The sequence below is a fragment of the Lolium perenne genome, chromosome 3 (genome assembly GCF_019359855.2).
Source record: "Lolium perenne isolate Kyuss_39 chromosome 3, Kyuss_2.0, whole genome shotgun sequence".
Taxonomy (NCBI): domain Eukaryota; kingdom Viridiplantae; phylum Streptophyta; class Magnoliopsida; order Poales; family Poaceae; genus Lolium; species Lolium perenne.
Genome location: NC_067246.2, coordinates 6,924,401 through 6,943,749, shown reverse-complemented (window position 1 = coordinate 6,943,749; position 19,349 = coordinate 6,924,401). Strand labels below are relative to the sequence as shown.

Below are 19,349 nucleotides of genomic sequence, written 5' to 3'. Positions count from 1 at the left end.
GGACAGTTGGAAAGGCCATACTGTTCCGTCATCAGAATTTTTCCCAAATGTGACTTGTTTTTTGAACTTAAAAAGGTGACTTGGTTTTTGAATCACAACATAGTTGTGCGAATGACCCTAATGTTCCCACTTGAGTTAAGTTAGGCAATTGAAGAGTCTTTGTTTACCAAATGCTTACGAAATAAAACTAGCTTTATGCAAATAACCTAGAGCTTAGAACACTCTCACTAAAACTGTGAGTGCTTACACTAGTATTAGTTTGCGAGTACTTGAAAGTACTCACGGCTGTGTCCCTGGCTATTCAAATGTCCAGACTTTGAAGCTGAACAGCAGTATGAAGATGACGGCCAGCAGGACGTCTACGACAACTAGGAGCTTCTCCTAACGTCAAGCGTTGCCTGTGGATTAGATGGACTACTACAACTTCGCTTCCGCTATGTGTTATGTAATGATCCTTAGATCAAGTGTTGTAATGAGACTGGATCATATGATCCTTTTTGTGTAAGACTATTATGGCGTTGTAATGAATGATGACTCTATGATATTCAACTGTTATGTCTCGCAAAAACAATCTTCCTGGGATTGCGATGTATGGCATAATAGGCATCTGGACTTAAAAATCCGGGTGTTGACACCAGGAGCTGGTGATAAACCTAAATTTCACATCAGTTGCTCACCCGCAAACCAACGGCCAGGTGGAGAAAGCCAATGGGCTTATATGTAATGGACTCAAGAAAAGATTATTAGCACCACTCTATGGGATCCCTGGCAACTAGGGTGCCATGAACCTACGGTTGCTGGGCCCAGTGGCTACTCGGAAGCAATCACTCGAGGAGGCTACTCCCGAGTGAGGCTCCACCAGGGGTAAAACCCTCATGGAGGCACACAGCTGGAGCGGAAGACAGGTTCGGGGAGGAACTCCCTCGCGGAGGTCCCCGAGCTACCGGCCTCTCCAAATCAGAGAGCCCCTATGGAGGCGATAGGATCAACCAAGGCAGCATCGGATGCCTCCCTCGCGGGCCCCGCCCACAAGGATAGGGAGAACGTGCTACAGAAGCTACAGGACAAACCGGCCGGACGGTGATGACGGCGAGGCTGAGGCCAAAGCTCCGTCCCGAGGAGATGGTCCGCCCTTACCACTTTGGTGCAACGACCGGCTCATCGAGGACCAAGCCACCAAGGCCCTGTCTTTGCTACTTTGGTGTAAAGACGGGATGGACGGCACAAGCTGCCATCGGAGGCGTCACCGCGAACCTCAGCACCTGCCATGGACCGATGCTTTAATCGACCATCGACTATGTCCACCCTTTAAAGGGCGGGGGAGTTTCCCACCCTCAGTTTGGAGATGTGGCAACCCTTCCCCCTCAAGATATTTCGGGGGAAGAAGACCAGCTCCCCTATATAAGGACTAGCCTTGCTAGCGTAGAAGGGGACGATCTGAAGTGATCACAAACCCTAGACACTTGTACGGTCATCTTCTCCCTTGTGACCTTCAATACATCCACCAAAGCAGGACGTAGGGGTTTTACCTCTCCGAGGGCCCTGAACCTGGGTAACTGCCGTGTTCATGTCTGCAGTGCCACCGTCGAGAGCTCGTCGGCGTGATCCCGAGTCCCCTGTGTTTGAACCTCTCGGGTTCGGTGATACCCGTGTTCCTTCGCGGACACGAATCTCCGGCATTTGGCGCGCCAGGTAGGGGATTCAAGCACACCAACCTTCTTCTCCGACAACTTCATCGCCATGGTCAGTCACGACGGGCCGCTCGACGGGTGCCCACCGCGCCGTGACCTCGTGCCGGGGGTTGCGCTCTTGGTGGCGCAGGAGCTCCTGCGCACCCGCCCACTCGGCACCAGCCTCGACCAGTGGCTCTCCTACATCAACGGGCTTGCACGCGCCCTGGCCGGAGCACCCGTGGCCGGCGCCGACGACGCGCCTGCAACGCCACCGGCCCTACTCCTCGGCCGGGGGCCCGAGCCACCGGCGTCGCACCTCTGTCCTTGTCGCGTCGGGTGCGCCCGCCGCGCGGGCGCGCCCCGTGGTCGGAACAAGCAACAGGCGCGGCAGGGGGCTGGGCCGTCCACGCGCCGCAACGGACGCGCCCTTCGAGGGGCCGCTCCGCAAGGTGACCGTGAATGCCTGGCCACCCTACGGACACTCTACGCTGTGTGTCAACGCCGCGGCGAGGGGCTCCGTTCATACGTCCGGCGCTTCGGGTCAGCTGCTCGGGGGATCCCCGGGCTCCCCGACGTCACCCTCTACAACGCCTTCATGGCGGGCCTAAAGCACGTTCGGCGGCATAACACCCTCGACGCCTTACCCATGGGCGGTATCACAACGGGAAGGCTCTTCACGCTGGCCCACGAGTATGCCCGCCAGGACGAGGTGGCCGCCGCCGCTCCCCGTCACATTGCTTGCCTCCTCGGCGGAGCAAGCACCCCAGGGCCTGCCGGGTACCCGTGGCAGCACCCTCGAGCGGTCGCTGCCGCGGTGCCTGCTGGATGCGCACCACGTCTCAAGTGGTCGCAGCAGGCCATCTCCTTCGGTCTTCGGGATCATCCCAGGACCACCACCCTGGTGGTGGCGCTTCCTATGGTTTGCTCCCCCATCATCGGCGGCTCCACTGTCTTTCGGACTCTCATCGACGGAGGCGCGGGCTTGAACGTCCTCTCTGTTGAAGCCTTCAACAAGCTGGGCGTGCCCCGCGACCGCCTGAGAGCTACGAAGCCGTTCACTAGGGTCACTGACGGTTCCACCACGCCCATCGGGCAGGTGCGACTCCCCATCACGTTCGGCATCCCAGGGAGCTACCGCACCGAGCACATCGACTTCGACGTCGCCTACATCAACCTACTGTACAATGCCATCCTCGGTTATCCCGCCTTGGCGCAGTTCATGGCGGCAACCCATCACGCCTACAACGTCGTCAAGATGCCGGGGGCTGGAGGTGGCATCATCACCATCCGCTGCGACGAGCGAGACGCCGCACTCACCCTAGAATGCGCGTTCAAGACCACCGTCTCAGCGCTCCCCACTGGCGATGGAGACACGCAGATGCTCGGGGGCTCGCCAGACGGAGAAGAGTCGGCTCCCGACTCGACCCTCCTCGAGGCCGTCCCCCCGTCATTTGTGGCAGCCCTCGCCGAGGAGTTGCTGGTATTGTCAGCAGGGAAGAGGAAACCTGAGTTCACGGCGGAGAGGACAGCCACCAAGAAGGTGGTTCTGGACTCCAGCGACTCGGGTCTCACCGTCGTCATCGGCGCCAACCTCCCGGACAAATAGGAAAGTGCGCTCATCGCCTTCCTCCAGGCAAACTCTGACATGTTCGCAAGAACACCGTCAGATATGTCTGGTGTACCCAGGAAGGTGATTGAGCACCACCTAGCAGTGTTCCCGGGAGCTTGCCCTGTGAAGCAAAAGGTGCGGCGTCAAGCGCCGCAGAAGCAGCAGTTCATCGTTGAGGAGGTGGAGAAGCTTAAGAAGGCCCAGCTCATCGAGTCCGTCGCTCACGCCGAGTGGCTGGCCAACCTTGTCGTTGTGCCTAAGCCAGTGGGTTTGTGCTCTAAATTGAGGTAGTTCTACGTATTGTTGTTCTGTCATTCGGCAGGCTCTCTCCTGGCCTTTATATAGCAGGCCAGGTCCCGAGAGTCCTGTCCGAACTCGACCAGGTTACATTGAGATCTAATCTAATCTTTCCTTTACCGACACCTTCTTGCCTTGTTCATCAGGAATTCATCTTCTGGTAGGTCCCCTTTGTTGCTACCAACGTAAGGGCCCACCTTGGTGTTGGGCAATCTTCGTGGGCCCGTTGTTGGGCCAAGGGAGGTAGACTAATGTCGGGTACCCGAAGGGTAATGCCCACATCAGTAGCCCCTGAGTGAATGGCTGAAGCGAAGCTTCGGGCAGGGACTATAGTTGTCCTCATTCAAATATCTTGATCAGTCGAAGAAAATTGAGTCTTCATGCTTACTACAAGGTTGAAATTTCTTGGTATCGGATGCGCGTCCAGCGCTCCCGATGGGAGTAGCCCCCGAGTCTAGGGACGGATGTTTGCAACCATGCGTAGACTCAAGTTGTACTACTCGAAGATCTTATTGTCGATGCTTTCTGAGCTTCCTTCATCATCCGATACTTTTAGTATATCGGGTCTTCTAAGGCGTCGGGTGAAGTCATGCAATTTGGTTGTACGTAAGGGATAGAAGTAACGAGCCCAGCCTTACTCGATAAATCGATGCTGGTTAACTGCCGATGGCAAAACAATGTTACCCTACACAGAATCAAGTCCCCGGGCTCGATCCTGGATTTGCTGGAACCTTCGGGTCCGTTCTTCTTTGAATTCCTTTGATTATCGATGCTTTTGCTGTTTTTATCGGGTGCGCGTCCAACGCTCCCGATGGGAGTAGCCCCCGAGTTTAGGGACAGATGTTTGCAACCGTGCGTAGACTCAAGTCGAGGAGCCGAAAGTTGTAGATTCCTTCGGATGCTGCTTTCCTTCGAGTGTTCCACCAAAGAGAGTCGATAATTTTGATGACATCCTTAATGACGTGGCATCTGCGGCAGCTCGATTGACAGGACGTGACCCAACGGGCCCACCCTACACCTGCATGGTGAGTTAAGAAATGATCGGTCCTTGCGTGTTGACCGAGGCATTTCCTCGATTTCTGCGCGTAGTGGGGGTAATGGGCCTCCGATTTCTCTCCCCTCTTGACACGTGTGTACTTAAACTCCCGTCCATTTCCCTTGACGCGGATTTGGCGGCGACGATATGTAGTAACTTTTCCATTATAAAAAGGGAGGCGCATAGTATAACCTTTTCACCCCCGCCTCATTGCTCATCTTCCTCCTTGCTCTCATCTCACCATTGCAACTGCTCCTGAGAGCTCCTCCAGCATTATGAGCAAGAAGAAGTTGGCCGCATCTTCCGGCGCCACCGCGAGCGCCGCCGGGTCTAGGGCGGCCACCGCATCGCGCAAAGCCGGCGCCGCCGCCAAGAATCTCCAATGTGACTGGACGGCCTCCTCCATCACCAAGCGTGATGAGAAAAAGTTGAGGACTTTGGGGCTAATCTCTGCCAACGAGTCAGATGTTATCTTCCCAGGTTCCGATTCTCGCCCAAAACCTCCCGCTGGTTTCACGGTCATGTTCTCGGTGTTTCTATATCGTGGGCTGTCTCTCCCAGCCCACGAATTTCTTCGATGCCTTCTTTTTTCCTATGGAATTCAGCTTTGGCAGCTGACTCCAAATTCCATCCTTCACTTGGCCATCTTTATTACTGTTTGTTAGGCTTTCCTCGGCATTGACCCCCACTAGGGTCTTTGGAGAAAAATCTTCTTCGTCAAGCACCACAGCGGGGGTGAAGGCCCTCACGTTGTTAGAGGAGTTGGCTTTGTCGTCAGGAAGGAAGTTAATTACTTCAACTTCCCGATGAGAGAGTCTGTCCAGGGCTGGTGGTCAAAGTGGTTATACCTCAGGGATCACCCGGCATCGGGTCACCGCTCCAACTTCCCACCATTCGAAGATGTTCCTGAGGCAGTGCCGAAGAAATCCTGGCAGAATGCTTTGACTGCCGAAGAAAAGGTGCTAGCTGACAAATTGTATAAGAAGATTCTAGATCTGAAGAATGCCGGGGGCCAAACAATGTGCGGAACCGAAATTGCCGCTCTGTTTCTGAAGCGTCGAGTCCAGCCAGTGATGTCGAGAAGTCATCAGATGTGGCTGTATACTGGTGCAAAAGATAAGACGCGGATCAACTCGGCTGATCTCACTGAGAATGAGCTTCAGGATGAAGTTAGGCGCATAACACACTTCAGCCAAGAAGATTACATATCTCTGACATCAGTTTAGACCCCGTATGATGCTCGTCATCTCCTTACCGAGGTGATTCTCGTCACCCGAGTGTCTTGTACATGATTTATTATTCGCACTCAAAATTGATGATTTTCCTTTAACTTGACAGGCCTCTACGGTTGCAAGGTGCTTCCCTTCCGAACCCGAGACCGGAGTGGCTCCCGAAGATGATGACCTCTCCGAGGAAACTGATGAAAACGCTGAGGTAGTCGAAGATAGCGATGCCTCGGAAGAAAAAGAAGAAGAAGATGATGATGACGCGCTTCTTATAGCCAGGCGCCAAAGGACAATTGTCGATGAACTAATTGATACAGCGGAGTCAAGCCCTAGCGGGCACGATGACGATGATGCTGACCATAACCTTCCCGATGCGACAGCTCCCGAAGCTTCGGCAGCTCCGGTATATAAAAGATCATCAGGTTTCTTTGCCGATGAAGATGATTTACTGTCTGGCTCATAAGTCTCTTTTTCCTCATGTCTTGCTAGAATTTCTAGTATTCTATAGCTAATGTGACCAATGCTCTTTTACCAGTTCTGATGGAGACATGGATCTTCCTCCTTCCAAGAAGGCAAAGATTAGCTCTGATAAGACGGTGTCGACAAAGGAAACAATGCCCCTATCTTCCGGAGAAGAGCCGGTTATTCCTCCTCCACCGAGGAAAGCAGTGAGGAAGGTCAAAGCTCCTCCTGTTGTTCCTTCGGCAGGTGCTCCTGTTCCATCGTCTTCAAGTGGTCATGTAAGCGTTTTTCCCTTTTTCTATCTAATGATCCGTACCCGAGTAGCCCCCGAGCCGATAGTTGGCTGGTTGCAGCCGAGTGGCTTTGATAATCTTGTGATATATCTTGACAAATTCTTTGCTTCATTATCACAGCCTATTCAGGACGCAGTAGACATAGTGGTGGACTTAGCCGATCAATTCATTCGCATGGAGGCAGAATATGCTCGTCTTCGAGAGGTTGCCAAGTCTTCGACTGAACAGCTTGCGAAAGCAAATAAACTAGCAACTGAAGCTCAAAGAGAAGCCGCGAACTTGAAGAAAGAGTTGGATTTGCTGAAGGCGAAGATGAAGGAGGAGGAGCAGCTGAAGATTGAAGCTCAAGCCCAGGCAGACAAAAAGGAAGGTGACCTCCGCAAAGCTGTCAAAAGTTTGCTAGATAAATTGCTTCGACTCCTTTATCTCTCTATCTTTGCCAAATTCTTTTCATCCTTATACCGATTATTTTTGTGATGCCTTAGGTGCTGCCGACATGCCTGTTGACCGTACCAGCAGGCTTCGAGTAGACTCCATGTCGGATGCCATCTCCTTTGCCGTGGACTCCAGCGATCAGATTCAAGATCTTCTGAAGAAGACAAAGGGAGCCCTGTCGAAGCTGTTCTCACTGATGTTTCCGAAGCTGGATCAAGAAAAACCCTTGGGGAACTGGTGAACGCTTTCTTCATCCACACCAACAGCACCATTGAGGTATAGAAGGGTCGCTCACGTCTCTATGGAGCGCTTCTTGCGTTTCAACTTTTAATGGGATATGGCTTTGAGGCCGACATGGACCGCTTGACAAAAGAACTGCCGAAGAATGAAGACGGCTCAACTGTCGACCTTGGCCTCTTTAATGAGTCGGCGCGCAAATGCGCAGGCTAGCTCCTTAAGTTGGTCGAGGATCAGAGGAAAAAGTCTGCATCCGATGCTGCTCTGAGTTCATCCGCGCAAACTCAGGCGCCTTGATTTTATGATGCCTTTATTTGTAACTTGAATATTATTTCAACCATCGTCTTGTAATGAAACATGCTGGCTCTGTTGCCAGCACCTACTTTTGTGATTATACTTCTGAATGAAATGCTTTTGGCGCTCCCGATGGGAGTTTTGAAATTGGTAATCCTATTGTTGATTTCCTGAATACGCATGTCCAATAATTTGCTGCAGGTGACTTCGACTGCTGCTCGTGCCGAAAGTTCTCTGAGCTCTGCAATTGGTAATGAGTCTGAACTTGTGCGTCAATTACGCAATAGAATATCCCAAATGGAAAAGGACCTGGTTGGAATTCATGCTATGGCAGCAGTGGTAAAAAAGAAAGGCGAGATAGTTGCAGAAGTCGACCAATATGCTCTAGATCGACTACAAACAGCAACTGAAAGCTTAAATTGTAAGCAATCAATGTTTCTTTGTCCTTTATATTCTTTTGATGTTATAACCTTCTTATAACTTGATTTTCCCCGTCTTCGTCAGTTGTTTCTTTCAACGCACTGGAAGAAAATAAGCGGGTTCATGATAAGATTGAAGCCATGACTGATTTATCGCAGCCGAAGAGCTCAATATGGGCCAATAGATCAAAAGCTGCAACTGTGGCCAAGTTTGAATACCGAGTGGAACAGGTGCATTATTACTTCGACAAGTGTCATGCTCATCTAACCATGGTGTGGAAGACCATGTTTCCTCTTGATCCGGCTCCTTTATCTTTGTCGGCTTTGATGACTCAATTCAAGAATCCTGCCAGAATTTAGGATCTGATACGCAAGGAGCTCCTAGCTGTAGTCGAACATCCATTTGCTTTTGTGCTTGCTCGTTATCCAACCCTTGATTTAGAATCAATTGCCAATGCCGACATGGAGCTTGATCAATATTAACCTGTCGCCAGGCATCCTGCTTATATCATTATTTCCAGGATGGAGGCAAGTACAGAAAGAAGCTTGCGGACCCGAACTGATCAAGGAACCATGTCTTGAAGGTGATGTCGAACATTCGCGCACGTAGTGCGATGTTTATATTGTAATTGTTACAAGTATCTTTGATCTTTGTTAGTTAAGTAGTACTTTCAACCGAAAATAGTCTTGTACTGTAATGACGATGTTCTTTTATGACACCACGTGTCGACGATGTTCTTTTCATAACACCTCGTATTGTCGATGTTCTTTTTGTAACATCGTGCGTAGTCGACGACTTTGTGAATTTCTTCGAAAAGGACTGTAAGCCCTCTTAATAACATTTCTATTTGTATAATGCCGAAGGCAACTGAGTGACCAGGTCAGTTTGCACGTTCGACGGCCCCGTAGTAATCGCAAATATGTTTTGCTGAGCCGTATGTATGTAATTTTATGTTGGCAGCAACCCCCGAGTAAACGAGGAAACCATGTGCCCAATTGGCTTCGTAGCACGGTGCACCGGCGTGGGCCTTTCTGATTTGTATAGTTTCCATCAATTGCAGCACTCGCATGTTCCATGAGGCTTTGTGGAAATGTTTATCTTTTTTTACGTGTAGAGATTTTCATCAATCGCAGCACTCGAATGTTCCCTGAGGCTTTGATGAAAACCATAAAATCAGGATTCTGCAGCCCCCGGGTATTGTCGGGTACGCTTATTGCTTTGATATTTCGAGAAATCTTCGAGATGATCATCGTGTGCACGATGTTTTTCCTTAAACTCCGGCGCTCCCGATGGGATTGAACGTAATAGCTGAATATTTTCATGAGCTCCCAGATAGTTTTGCGGGTGAAGTAATAATTGCATGAATCGGACTTAGAGGTTTATTAATAATATGCAACCGAAGAATACATTGTCTTGAGGATGGCTAAGAAGCCATATTGAATAAAATAAGGGAAGGTAAAAAAGGGCTTAAACATAGAATCGTCGCAATTGTGCAACGTTCCATGGGTTGCCTTCCACCAATCATGTTGTAGTATTCTTGATGCGATAGGCCCCTCCTGGGATGACTTCAATGATGATGTAGGGTTTTTCCCAAGGAGATTTGAGCTTCAGATGTCCTTTTTATTTCAGTCAAAGTAGTAGATCGCCGACATTAAATCTTCGAATGCGTACCCTTCGGCTCTGGTAGTTTCGTATCGCCTGTTGATACATGGCCGTTCTAGCCAAAGCGATGTCTTGAGCTTCGTCTACTAGATCCACAGCGTCCTGGAGTGCTTGAACAGAAGTTCTCTCATTGTATGCAACAACCCGAGGTGCTTCAAACCGAACATCAGCAGGCAGAACAGCTTCGGCTCCATGTACTAGGAAGAAAGGACTATATTGTGTCGATCTGTTTGGAGTGGTGCGTAGGCTCCATAGTACCGATGGTAATTCTTCGACCCACGCTCCAGCTTCCTTTGTGAGGCATTTTTTATGCCATCACAAATTAGACCATTGATCTTCTCCACCTGACCATTTGTTTGAGGATGCGACACCGAAGCGAAGTTAAATTTTATGCCGAGCCTTCCGCAAAATTGATGAAATTCGTCAGAAGCGAAGTTGCTTCCATTGTCCGTGATGATGCTGTGTGGTATGCCGAAACGACACGTAATGCCTTGGAAGAATTTGACAGCTATCGCAGCTGTTTGGTTGGTTACAGGTATAGCCTCTATCCATCTAGTGAATTTATCGACTGCGACCAATAGGTAGGTATGCCCACCTGGCAAAGATTTCGGCATTGGTCCAACTTGATCGAGTCCCCATTGCGCAAAGGGCCACGCAAGAGGTATCATCATAAGGTTTGTAGCTGGGGCGTGTGGTTTTGGTGCGAAATGCTGACAGGGATCACACTTCCTGACCAATTCTCTTGCATCAGCTGCTGCTGCTGGCCAATAGAACCCGGCTCTGAAGGCTTTGGCTACGAGTGCTCGGCTACTTGCATGGTGGCCACACGTGCCTTCGTGTATTTCTCGCAGTAAGGCCTTTCCATCCTCAAGTGCGATGCATCGCTGAAATATGTCAGATATACTTCGTTTGTAGAGTTCACCTGCCACCACTGTATATGCTTTAGATCGGCGCACAATACGCCATGCTTCTGCCGGGTCGTCCGGTAGTTCCTGCCGAAGTAAATATGCTAGAAAAGGCTTGGTCCATATGGGCTCAAGGAGCAGAACTTGCTGATTTGGGTCGTCAGTTTTTTCCTCTTCGGCTTCTTGGAGCGCAGCCCCCGAGTCGGTAGCCGACTGTCTGGGAGGTGTCGAAGTTTTGACCTTGATGGATCGTTGATTGATTACTTCATAAAAAACTCCGTCTGGAATCGCGGAGCATGTGGAGCCGATGTTTGCCAGGGTGTCTGCTTCTTCGTTGCTAGCTCTGCCGATATGTTTCAACTCGCAACCTTCAAACTTGGCTTCCATCGACTGGTACATTTGGTGGTAAGCAATCATGTTGTCACTGATCACATCGCATAGATTCATTGACTGTTGGACGATGAGATTTGAGTCTCCATAAATATCTAGGCACGTGGCAGCGCATGCTTTGGCCATGCGCATGCCGTGCAACAATGCCTCATACTCTGCTTCATTGTTTGTTGGCAGCGAGAAGTTCATCCTCAATACGTACTTCATCTTGTCGCCTTGAGGTGATATGAGTACTACTCCTGCACCAGCGCCCGTATTTCGTTTCGAGCCATCAAAATACATGGTCCATGAACCCGACATATCGGGTGCGGCCGGTGTTTGCGACTGGATCCAGTCAACGAAGAAATCTTGGAGGACCTGAGATTTGATTGATGTTCGATTGACATAAGAAATATCATGCGGTGCCAACTCTATGGCCCACTGAGATACTCGACCTGTAGCATCTGGATTGGTGAGTATGTTCTTTAGCGGAGCCTCGGTGATGACAATAATCGGATGCTCCACAAAGTAATGCCGCAGCTTTCGTGTTGTCATCCATACAGCATATGCTAACTTCTGGTAATGTGGATACCGCTGTTTTGCCGGTGTGAGTACTTCGCTGAGGTAATAAACGGGGCGCTGCATGCCGTGGACCTTCCCTGCTTCCTCACGTTCGACTACTCGCACGGTACTGACCACCCGACTCGTTGCAGCGATGTAGAGTATCATTGGTTCCCTATCATGTCGGGTGACGAGGACCGGGGAAGTCGACAGAACTTTCTTGAGGTTGTCGAAAGCGTCCTGTGCTTCTGCAGTCCACTCGAATTTTTCTGACTTTTTCATTAATTGATAGAAGGGTAGCGCCTTTTCTCCTAATTTTGAAATGAATCTGCTGAGAGCCGCCACTCGTCCTGCTAGCTGCTGCACCTGCTGCAAGTTTCTTGGTGGTTCCATGTCAAGGACAGCCTTGATTTTGAGGGGGTTTGCCTCAATCCCCTGAGCAGATATAAAATACCCGAGTACTTGGCCTCCAGGTATCCCGAAGAAACATTTCTTCAGGTTCAGCTTAATTTTGTAACGGTCGAGATTGTCAAAGGTTTCGCAGAGATCGTCGATGAGCATGGCGGCTTTTCTGGTCTTGACGACGATGTCGTCGATGTAGACCTCCATATTCCTACCAATTTATTCTCCAAGATAGGCTTGCATACACCGTTGATAGGTTGCGCCTGCATTTTTTAATCCGAAGGTCATGACGTTGTAACAATAGACACCATGCGGTGTTATACGCCGTTAACTCTTGGTCTTCTTCTTTGAGTTTGATTTGACTGTATCCAGAATAAGCATCGAGGAAAGAGAGGCGATCACAGCCCGCCGTGGAGTCGACTATTTGGTCGATACGTGGCAACGGAAAGTGATCCTTTGGGCAATGCTTGTTGAGGCTCGTGAAGTCGATGCACATGCGGAGAGCTGTCGTATCCTTCTTCGGCACCATCACTGGATTAGCTACCCACTTAGCTTCCTTGAGTACTCGAATGAACCCGGCTTTTTGAAGCCGATTAACTTCTTCCCCGATGGCTTTACGCTTTGGTTCCAAAAAACGACGCAACGTTTGTTGGACAGGTTTAGCTTTAGGGTCAACATTGAGGGCGTGCTCAGCGAGTTCCCTGGGAATACCTAGCATGTCGGATGGCTCCCATGCAAATATTTCCCAGTGCTCATGGAGAAACTCGATGAGCGCGCCTTCCTATGCGACAGTAAGATCAGCCGACGCATTGATTGTTTTTTTCGGATCAGAGGGGTGCACTTGATGCGTCTTTGCTTCTTTGGCAACGTCAAACTCGTCGGCTCTTGTACTCCGATTGTCGGTAGGTGGCTGCTTATGGTCGGTGAGTACGTCTAGTGCATTAAGCTCTTCTCTGACTCCAAATTTAGAGGCGATCTTCTGGAAGTCCTTGTCGCAGTTATCGGAACGAGAGAAACTTCCATGAACAGTTATCGTGGTCCCATTATTGCCTGGCATCTTAAGCTTCAGATACGCATAATGGGGAACTGCCATGAATTTAGCGGACGCCGGTCGGTCGAGGATAGCGTGGTACCGCGATTCTCAAGTTACTACCTCGAACTCGAGTCTTTCCTTCCTGAAGTTGTCGGGTGTACCAAAAACAACATCCAGAGAGATCTTTCCAAGAGGATATGTGGGCAGGGTCAGGATGATGCCGTGAAAACCTGTGTCGGATTCTTGTAACATATCGACTGTCACACCCATTGCCTTCATCGTGCTTGCGAACAGAAGGTTTAAGCCGCTGCCACCATCCATGAACACCTTACTCATGTTGAATCGACCAATTTGTGCTTCGAGTACTAGGGCGGCATGGCCAGGCCTAGGCACAGCCATCGGATGATCAGCCCTGCTAAATAAGATGCTTTCATCTGACTAGTCGATGTATTCTGGCACGCTTGCCATGGCCACTTCTGCAAGCTTTATCTCCCGAGTGAACTTCTTGGACTCTCTTTTGGAGACGCCAGCCTTGTGGATCATATTCACCTGTCCTCGAGATACGGGAAAGACTTCGGCTGGCACGCGTGGGTGATCCTGCGGCCCGAGCGATTGATCGGAGGCAGCTGTACCCTGTATTATCGGGTGCGCCTGTGTGTTGGAGTTGGACCTCAATTCTTCGCATAGCTTCTGGATATCGAGGAATTGACGACAGTCTTTGAGCAAATGTGATGCTTTCTCGGTGTTGTCTTTTGGATCGATGTAAACGTGCAAGTAACATGGGGCGCTTAGCTGCTCCACGGCTGGCAGGTTGTGCATCCGAGGGTAGCGATTCGGTCGGCTGCGGCTACTATCCCGTCGCTTGCCACATTGCTCGTGACACTGATCGCTGCACTGATAAGCGCAACTGGTGGTACGATCAATTGCTTCATAGTAGGGATCTCTCCTCCTCTTTTGACGTTCTTGTCTGCTTCCGGTGCTAGCCGGGCTCCTTCGGTTGCTTTCGTCGTTGCTGATAAGTGGCTGTGATTTTCTTGCGCGATCCTCACCATCGGCCCAACTGTTAGTGGTCTCCATCAGTTTGGCGATGGATTTGGACAAATCGGTTGCCAGTCGGTGTCGGTTGAGCTATGATTGTTCCTTAACCAACTGGACGCACTCTTGCGCTGCATCCCACTCTGCCTGGGAGACTTGGATGATGGTGCCATCAGTAACTTTTTCATCCAAATGATGATTTTTTCCTAGGTGTGCGATGTTGCCAACACAGACCTGGTACTGCGGAGGTTGGGCACCAGCCCAAGAGAGGTTAGGCTTATCGACGCCTCCTCTGTCGGCTCCGCAGATGAAGGGAGGAGCATCCAAACCAAGCTCATGCCTAGTGTCGCAGTCGAAGCAGTAATACGATGTCAGATCCGTTGATGATGATGAAGTCACCGGAGTCGAGGTCGTTGGTGCAGCCGATAGATCGTCCACGGTTGGTGATGTAGCTGTCGATGAAGTCGTAGACTTTTCTACGCCAGGAGCGATCGGGCTTGGGAGCCGAAGTACACCCCCAGAGTCGATGCTGAAGTGAACGCTCCCGAACGTCATGTCCATCTCGCCGCGCAGGCCTGAGAAGGCCGAACGCGATGCATCGATGTGCGGAGTGAACTCAAAGGACCCAGAACGAATCGAATTCCTAGAGCTTGGCGATGATGGAGCCAATGGTGGCGGTGATGCCGGCGGAGTTGTAGCCGACACGATCGGAACAGCCGATGAAGTGCCTTGTACCAGCAGGTTTCCCACAGACGGCGCCAATTGACGAGGGAGCTCCTCGGCAATGCCCACCATGAGGGGCTTAGGGTTGACGGAATCCTGCAGGCTAGCATGAGACATCGGAAACTAAACAAACGGGGAGAGATATTTACCCAGGTTCGGGGCCCTCGATGAGGTTAAACCCTTACTTCCTGCTTGTCTGATATTGATTTATCGAATATATCGGGATACAATGGGGTAGCCGATATGCTGCTATGGTCGACTCACCGGGAGGCAAGGATTCTAGGGTTTGTGCTCTAAATTGCGGTAGTTCTGCGTACTGTTGTTCTGTCGTTCGGCAGGCTCTCTCCTGGCCTTTATATAGCAGGACAGGTCCCGAGAGTCCTGTCCGAACTCGACCAGGTTACATTGAGATCTAATCTAATCTTTCCTTTACCGGCACCTTCTTGCCTTGTTCATCAAGAATTCATCTTCTGGTAGGTCTCCTTTGTTGCAACCGACGTATGGGCCCACCTTGGTCTTGGGCAATCTTCGTGGGCCCCTTGTTGGGCCAAGGGAGGTAGACTAATGTCGGGTACCCGAAGGGTAATGCCCACATCACCTAGTCCTTTGACTAAAGCAAGAAAGCCACAGCAAACTGGAGTACCCATGGGAGGGACCATACATCGTCACTGAGGTGATTCCTGGAGGAGCTTATCGCCTCAAGGATAAAAAATCTAGAAAAGATCAAGGCAATCCGTGGAACGTCGCGCAGCTATGGCGATTCTATGCTTAATAGATAGCTTTACGCTTTTGCTTTCAATAAGGCCTGCGGCCAGGCTATTCAGCCAAAATATCGAGTTCGTAATAAACATAGGCCACCGGCCAGGCTCTTCAAGCCAAAACATGTACTTCTGCATTCATCATCAATAAAAGCTAAGTTTTCTATACTCTGTTGTTTCTTATTTTCCATATTCGCACACCCGAGACTCGGGGGATGCAACTTAAGAAATAGAATAAACAAACCCGGTACTCGGGATTACAATTACTCGAATATTATGAGCCATCGGCTCCAAGTGGCAAACACTTAGCATACGTTTTGACCCGAGTAGCTGATCTAGCCGCAAAAAGGCATCAGGCTAACGAAACCGGTCTCACGAAGAGCAAATATATTCAAGTTCTCAAATAGCGATCTCGCAACAAAATTTTGATACAACATGTCAAACTATACATATTTCACATGAGTTACATGTTTTTTACAGGGCTCTATACAGGGTCTGTGTAATGAAATTATGTAAAGAACTCCAAGTCCGCCTCAGGCAGTCGCCAGATCATCCTGATCGTGGGTTCATGAGCAGCATCATAGTGGCGAACCATGCGTACCCCCTTTTTGCTTTGATGAGCAGGAAAACCTTGGGAGATCGCATCAATGTCAAGCTTCGGCTTATGAATGCGCACCCAAGCAAGGGCAAGCTTAGCTCCAGCAACCAGTTGAAGCTTGACAAAGTTACGAATATCTGCGACACGACTGAATTTTCCCATCAACTCATCAAAATCTTTTGGCGCAGGATTTCGAGGGAACATAGTGTTGTAAATCATGGCTAGAATGGTTCGGCAGTGTTCGACAAACTCGTGAACATGAGATGCTCGATCTTGGAGCTAAACTATAGCAAAGCACTGTCGGTGATCAGTCCAGAAGTCGCTGCCTATCCCGGCGGAGATTTCCATAAGAGCATTCATGAGGGCTTTGATACGCTCTCCTTCAGTAACGGAATCCAGTTGAGCACCTGCGGAGGAGGCAAAGAACTAAGATATTTGGCTTCAACACAGTGACTCGGGGGCTTTGCGAAACTTAGACAGCATGTCATCGTTCGCCCTCGAGACCAGTTCCAGCAGATAATCTTCACTCTCGGCGGCTCGTTTTACTTTCGATAGCACAACGACAATTTGGTCCTTCAAGATCTTAATTTCACTTCGTAAATTTTCAAAGCGCTGGTTTTCTTCTGTATCAGGTAAAGGGTCACTCGAACGGGTTGTTGGATCAGTAGCCTCGGAAATAATGGGTTCCTTTGGCACTGATTCTTCGCATGAAGGGCCAGACAGAGGTTCTGGTTTAACCAAGTGAACACGGGAAGGCTGACAAATCAAGAAAAGAGAACTCAAAAGGAGGCAAAAGAAGAATCATTGATATTTCATTACAAAAGAGAGACTAGTCTTGTCATACAAATGGTGGGTTGGTTACATTGGTAAAAGGAAAAATCCTAAGGAAACAAGAAGCATTCTACTGCACCTCAGAAGGGGTAGCACTAGCAGGCGGGGGACTCGTCAGGTGCACCAAGGAAATCATCTTCTTGGAGAATTTCTTCGCATTCTTCAAGAAGGGCACCAACGACGTCGGATGACCAGCTTTATCTACTGCGTGGGAGGAGCTAACCTTGTCCCAGTCGACAGTCTTGCCGTGCGCCATCGCCATTGCCATCGAGATCTCCACGCCAGTCTTCGTGGCTGCTCGGCGGTAGTTGAGTGCCAGATCCTCTGTAGCATTGAAGACGTCGACAAGAGCAAGAAGATCTTCGAGTTCCTTGTGTTTAAGGAAGAAATGCCCAAAGAGATGCTTGAAGGCCCAGCGTGCATGGACCAGCACGTTACGAAATCGCACGCTGTTCGCTTCCAATATAGTCAGCGAGTCTAGCAGTGGGTCTGTCTTCTGGTCCACGAGCATCTCGTAGGAGTCCCCAGCTTTCTCTGCTACATTGATATGAAAAGCAGGTTATGGATAAGATAGAAAAACCAATGGAATAGCAACCAGATAGTATTTTTACTTACCAATGGAATAGCAACCAGATAGTATTTTTACGTAGAAGAAGGATGGAGACGCGCGAGGCGTTCTGGCGGACGCCGGTGCGAAAACCTCGTAGACGGCTTGATCTACCGCCGATTAGCCCTGTGCTATCGCCGGCGGTGAGCTCCCCGGGATCGGGCTCTCGTTTCGGACCTCTAGGCGTTTTCTCAGAAGGGGAAGAGGAGGTTTCGATCGCGGAGGAGGTCGCATGGAGAGGCTTGGACGACGATCCATGGGTGCTGCCGCTCGAGAGCGGCGATGGTCTGGCTGACGGTGAGCTCCTACAGGATTTCTGGTCGAAGATAGGATTTCCTACAGCGGAATCCAGGTCTTGGGAGCGGAGATCTAGGGCCGTTCAAGCTGCGTCTAGGGCAAGATCGATGTCACCGCCGCGGACGGTGAGGGCGCCAGTTCTCGGCAGAAAGGCCTCGTCCTCGCCGCCTGGGACGCGGCTGCCCAGACCACCGCTGCGGCTGAGGTCGTGGAAGGGTCCCCTCCCGGCAAGGCGGATCACGCCTCCGGCGATCCTTGCCGATTTTCTCCTCAAGGCGAAGATAGGAGAGGGAGATCGGGGTAGACCGCCGCCGAAGGAAAAGGTGATGCCGGGGGATACCGAGGCGATGGCGAGCACGGTGGCTGGATGCTCCTCCTCGCCGGTGAAGACGATCGTCGCTCCCGTCCGGCCATGGTTCGAACCGGGCGAGGCGGGATCTTCGGTCCCTGGGCCTCAGGCGAGGTGGGCTGGATTCAGCCGGGCCCTTATGGGCCTGCAGCGTGGGCCGCGTCATCCTTTTTGCCCTGGCGAGAGGTCGCATGCGATCACGCGATCGACCGTGACTCGTCCCAGGGAAAACCACGCCGCCGTCTCTGCCGATCACGCGATCGTTCTTCGCTCTGCGTTCGTCAACCACGCCGCCTCCTGTCGTTCTGCATCGACCTCGGGTTCTTCGCTGCGTACCGGTTCTCCGATGCCATTGTTGCGATCTTTCGCGGAGGTTGTTGCCCGGGGCGACGCCGTCGACGAGATGGTCGGGCCTCCCCGACCGCCGGTGCCGCCAGGGCTAGCCGTATCTGCTCCAGGGGCGACGACATCCGGGCACGTCCGACCGGCGGGTTTGCCGGGTGCAAGCACTGCTCCATACTTGGGGCCCCCGGGGTTTCAAGGCTGGTCGGCGGGTACCCCATTGCCGCCGGCAGCAGCCCCTGCCCCGAGACCGCAAGATGGGTTCCGCCCCCCGACACATATGCCTGCCCCGCCCATGCAATACATGCCGCAGGAACCATACCAGCAATACCAGGGGCAAATTTTCCACTATCCTCAGCCTGGACAACAGCCTATGGCGCAGCCGCCTTTGCAGCATGCGGCGCAATAGCAACCGCCGGCACAACCGGGGCAGCTGAAGAAGAGGAGGAAGAAGAAGAAGAATGCTTCCGCTGTGGGGTCGGTGTCAGGGGGGGTTGCAGCTCCAGCGCCCACCTTGGTGCAGCCCGCGCCGGTGCCTACGGGTATGCCGGTTATGATGCCCACTGTGGAGCCTCCCCCGATACCTATGCAGGTGCCTCCGACTGTACCTGTACCTGCTGCACCCGCTGCGAAGCAGAAGAAGGTTGGGCGCTGTTGGAAGTGCGCTGTCAATACTCATGCTACCAAGGATTGCAAGGTGATTCATTATTGTTTAGTTTGTGATTCTGGGGCGCACCCGACCATTCGGTGCCCAATTCTGAAGCTTCCAAAGCCTATGAGTTTTTTTGTTGGGTGTGAAAATGATGCCACTCTGGACCTTCAGCTCCCGGACTCGGTTTACAAGCCTCAGTTGATACCTTCTGGTGCACCTACATCCCTGGTACAGGTGTCAGGA

At 51.1% G+C, this 19,349-nt stretch overlaps 2 protein-coding genes across 2 annotated transcripts; both read right to left on the bottom strand.

The window, feature by feature from the left end:
* Window positions 1-9,730: 9,730 nt before the first annotated feature.
* LOC139837771 (uncharacterized mitochondrial protein AtMg00860-like) lies at window positions 9,731-12,088 on the bottom strand. The gene is made up of 2 exons (XM_071827038.1): window positions 11,534-12,088; window positions 9,731-9,841 (listed from the first exon to the last, which is right to left on the bottom strand). The coding sequence occupies exons 1-2, from the start codon at window positions 12,086-12,088 to the stop codon at window positions 9,731-9,733; spliced, it is 666 nt and encodes a 221-aa protein (XP_071683139.1).
* Window positions 12,089-12,662: 574 nt separating this feature from the next.
* LOC127325622 (uncharacterized) lies at window positions 12,663-13,250 on the bottom strand. Its single transcript, XM_051352429.1, has 2 exons — window positions 13,035-13,250; window positions 12,663-12,944 (listed from the first exon to the last, which is right to left on the bottom strand). The coding sequence occupies exons 1-2, from the start codon at window positions 13,248-13,250 to the stop codon at window positions 12,663-12,665; spliced, it is 498 nt and encodes a 165-aa protein (XP_051208389.1).
* Window positions 13,251-19,349: the final 6,099 nt, after the last annotated feature.

What these genes read in the sequence shown, in the direction of transcription:
- LOC139837771 (XM_071827038.1), bottom strand. Translation starts at nt 12,088, where the DNA reads ATGGAGGTCTACATCGACGACATCGTCGTCAAGACCAGAAAAGCCGCC. An exon ending in CCGTTTATTACCTCAGCGAA is followed by an intron (nt 9,842 to 11,533) that starts GTACTCACACCG and finishes CTTTCTTCCTAG; the next exon opens with TACATGGAGCCGAAGCTGTT.
- LOC127325622 (XM_051352429.1), bottom strand. Translation starts at nt 13,250, where the DNA reads ATGAGTAAGGTGTTCATGGATGGTGGCAGCGGCTTAAACCTTCTGTTC. An exon ending in AGGAAAGACTCGAGTTCGAG is followed by an intron (nt 12,945 to 13,034) that starts GTAGTAACTTGA and finishes GCGTATCTGAAG; the next exon opens with CTTAAGATGCCAGGCAATAA.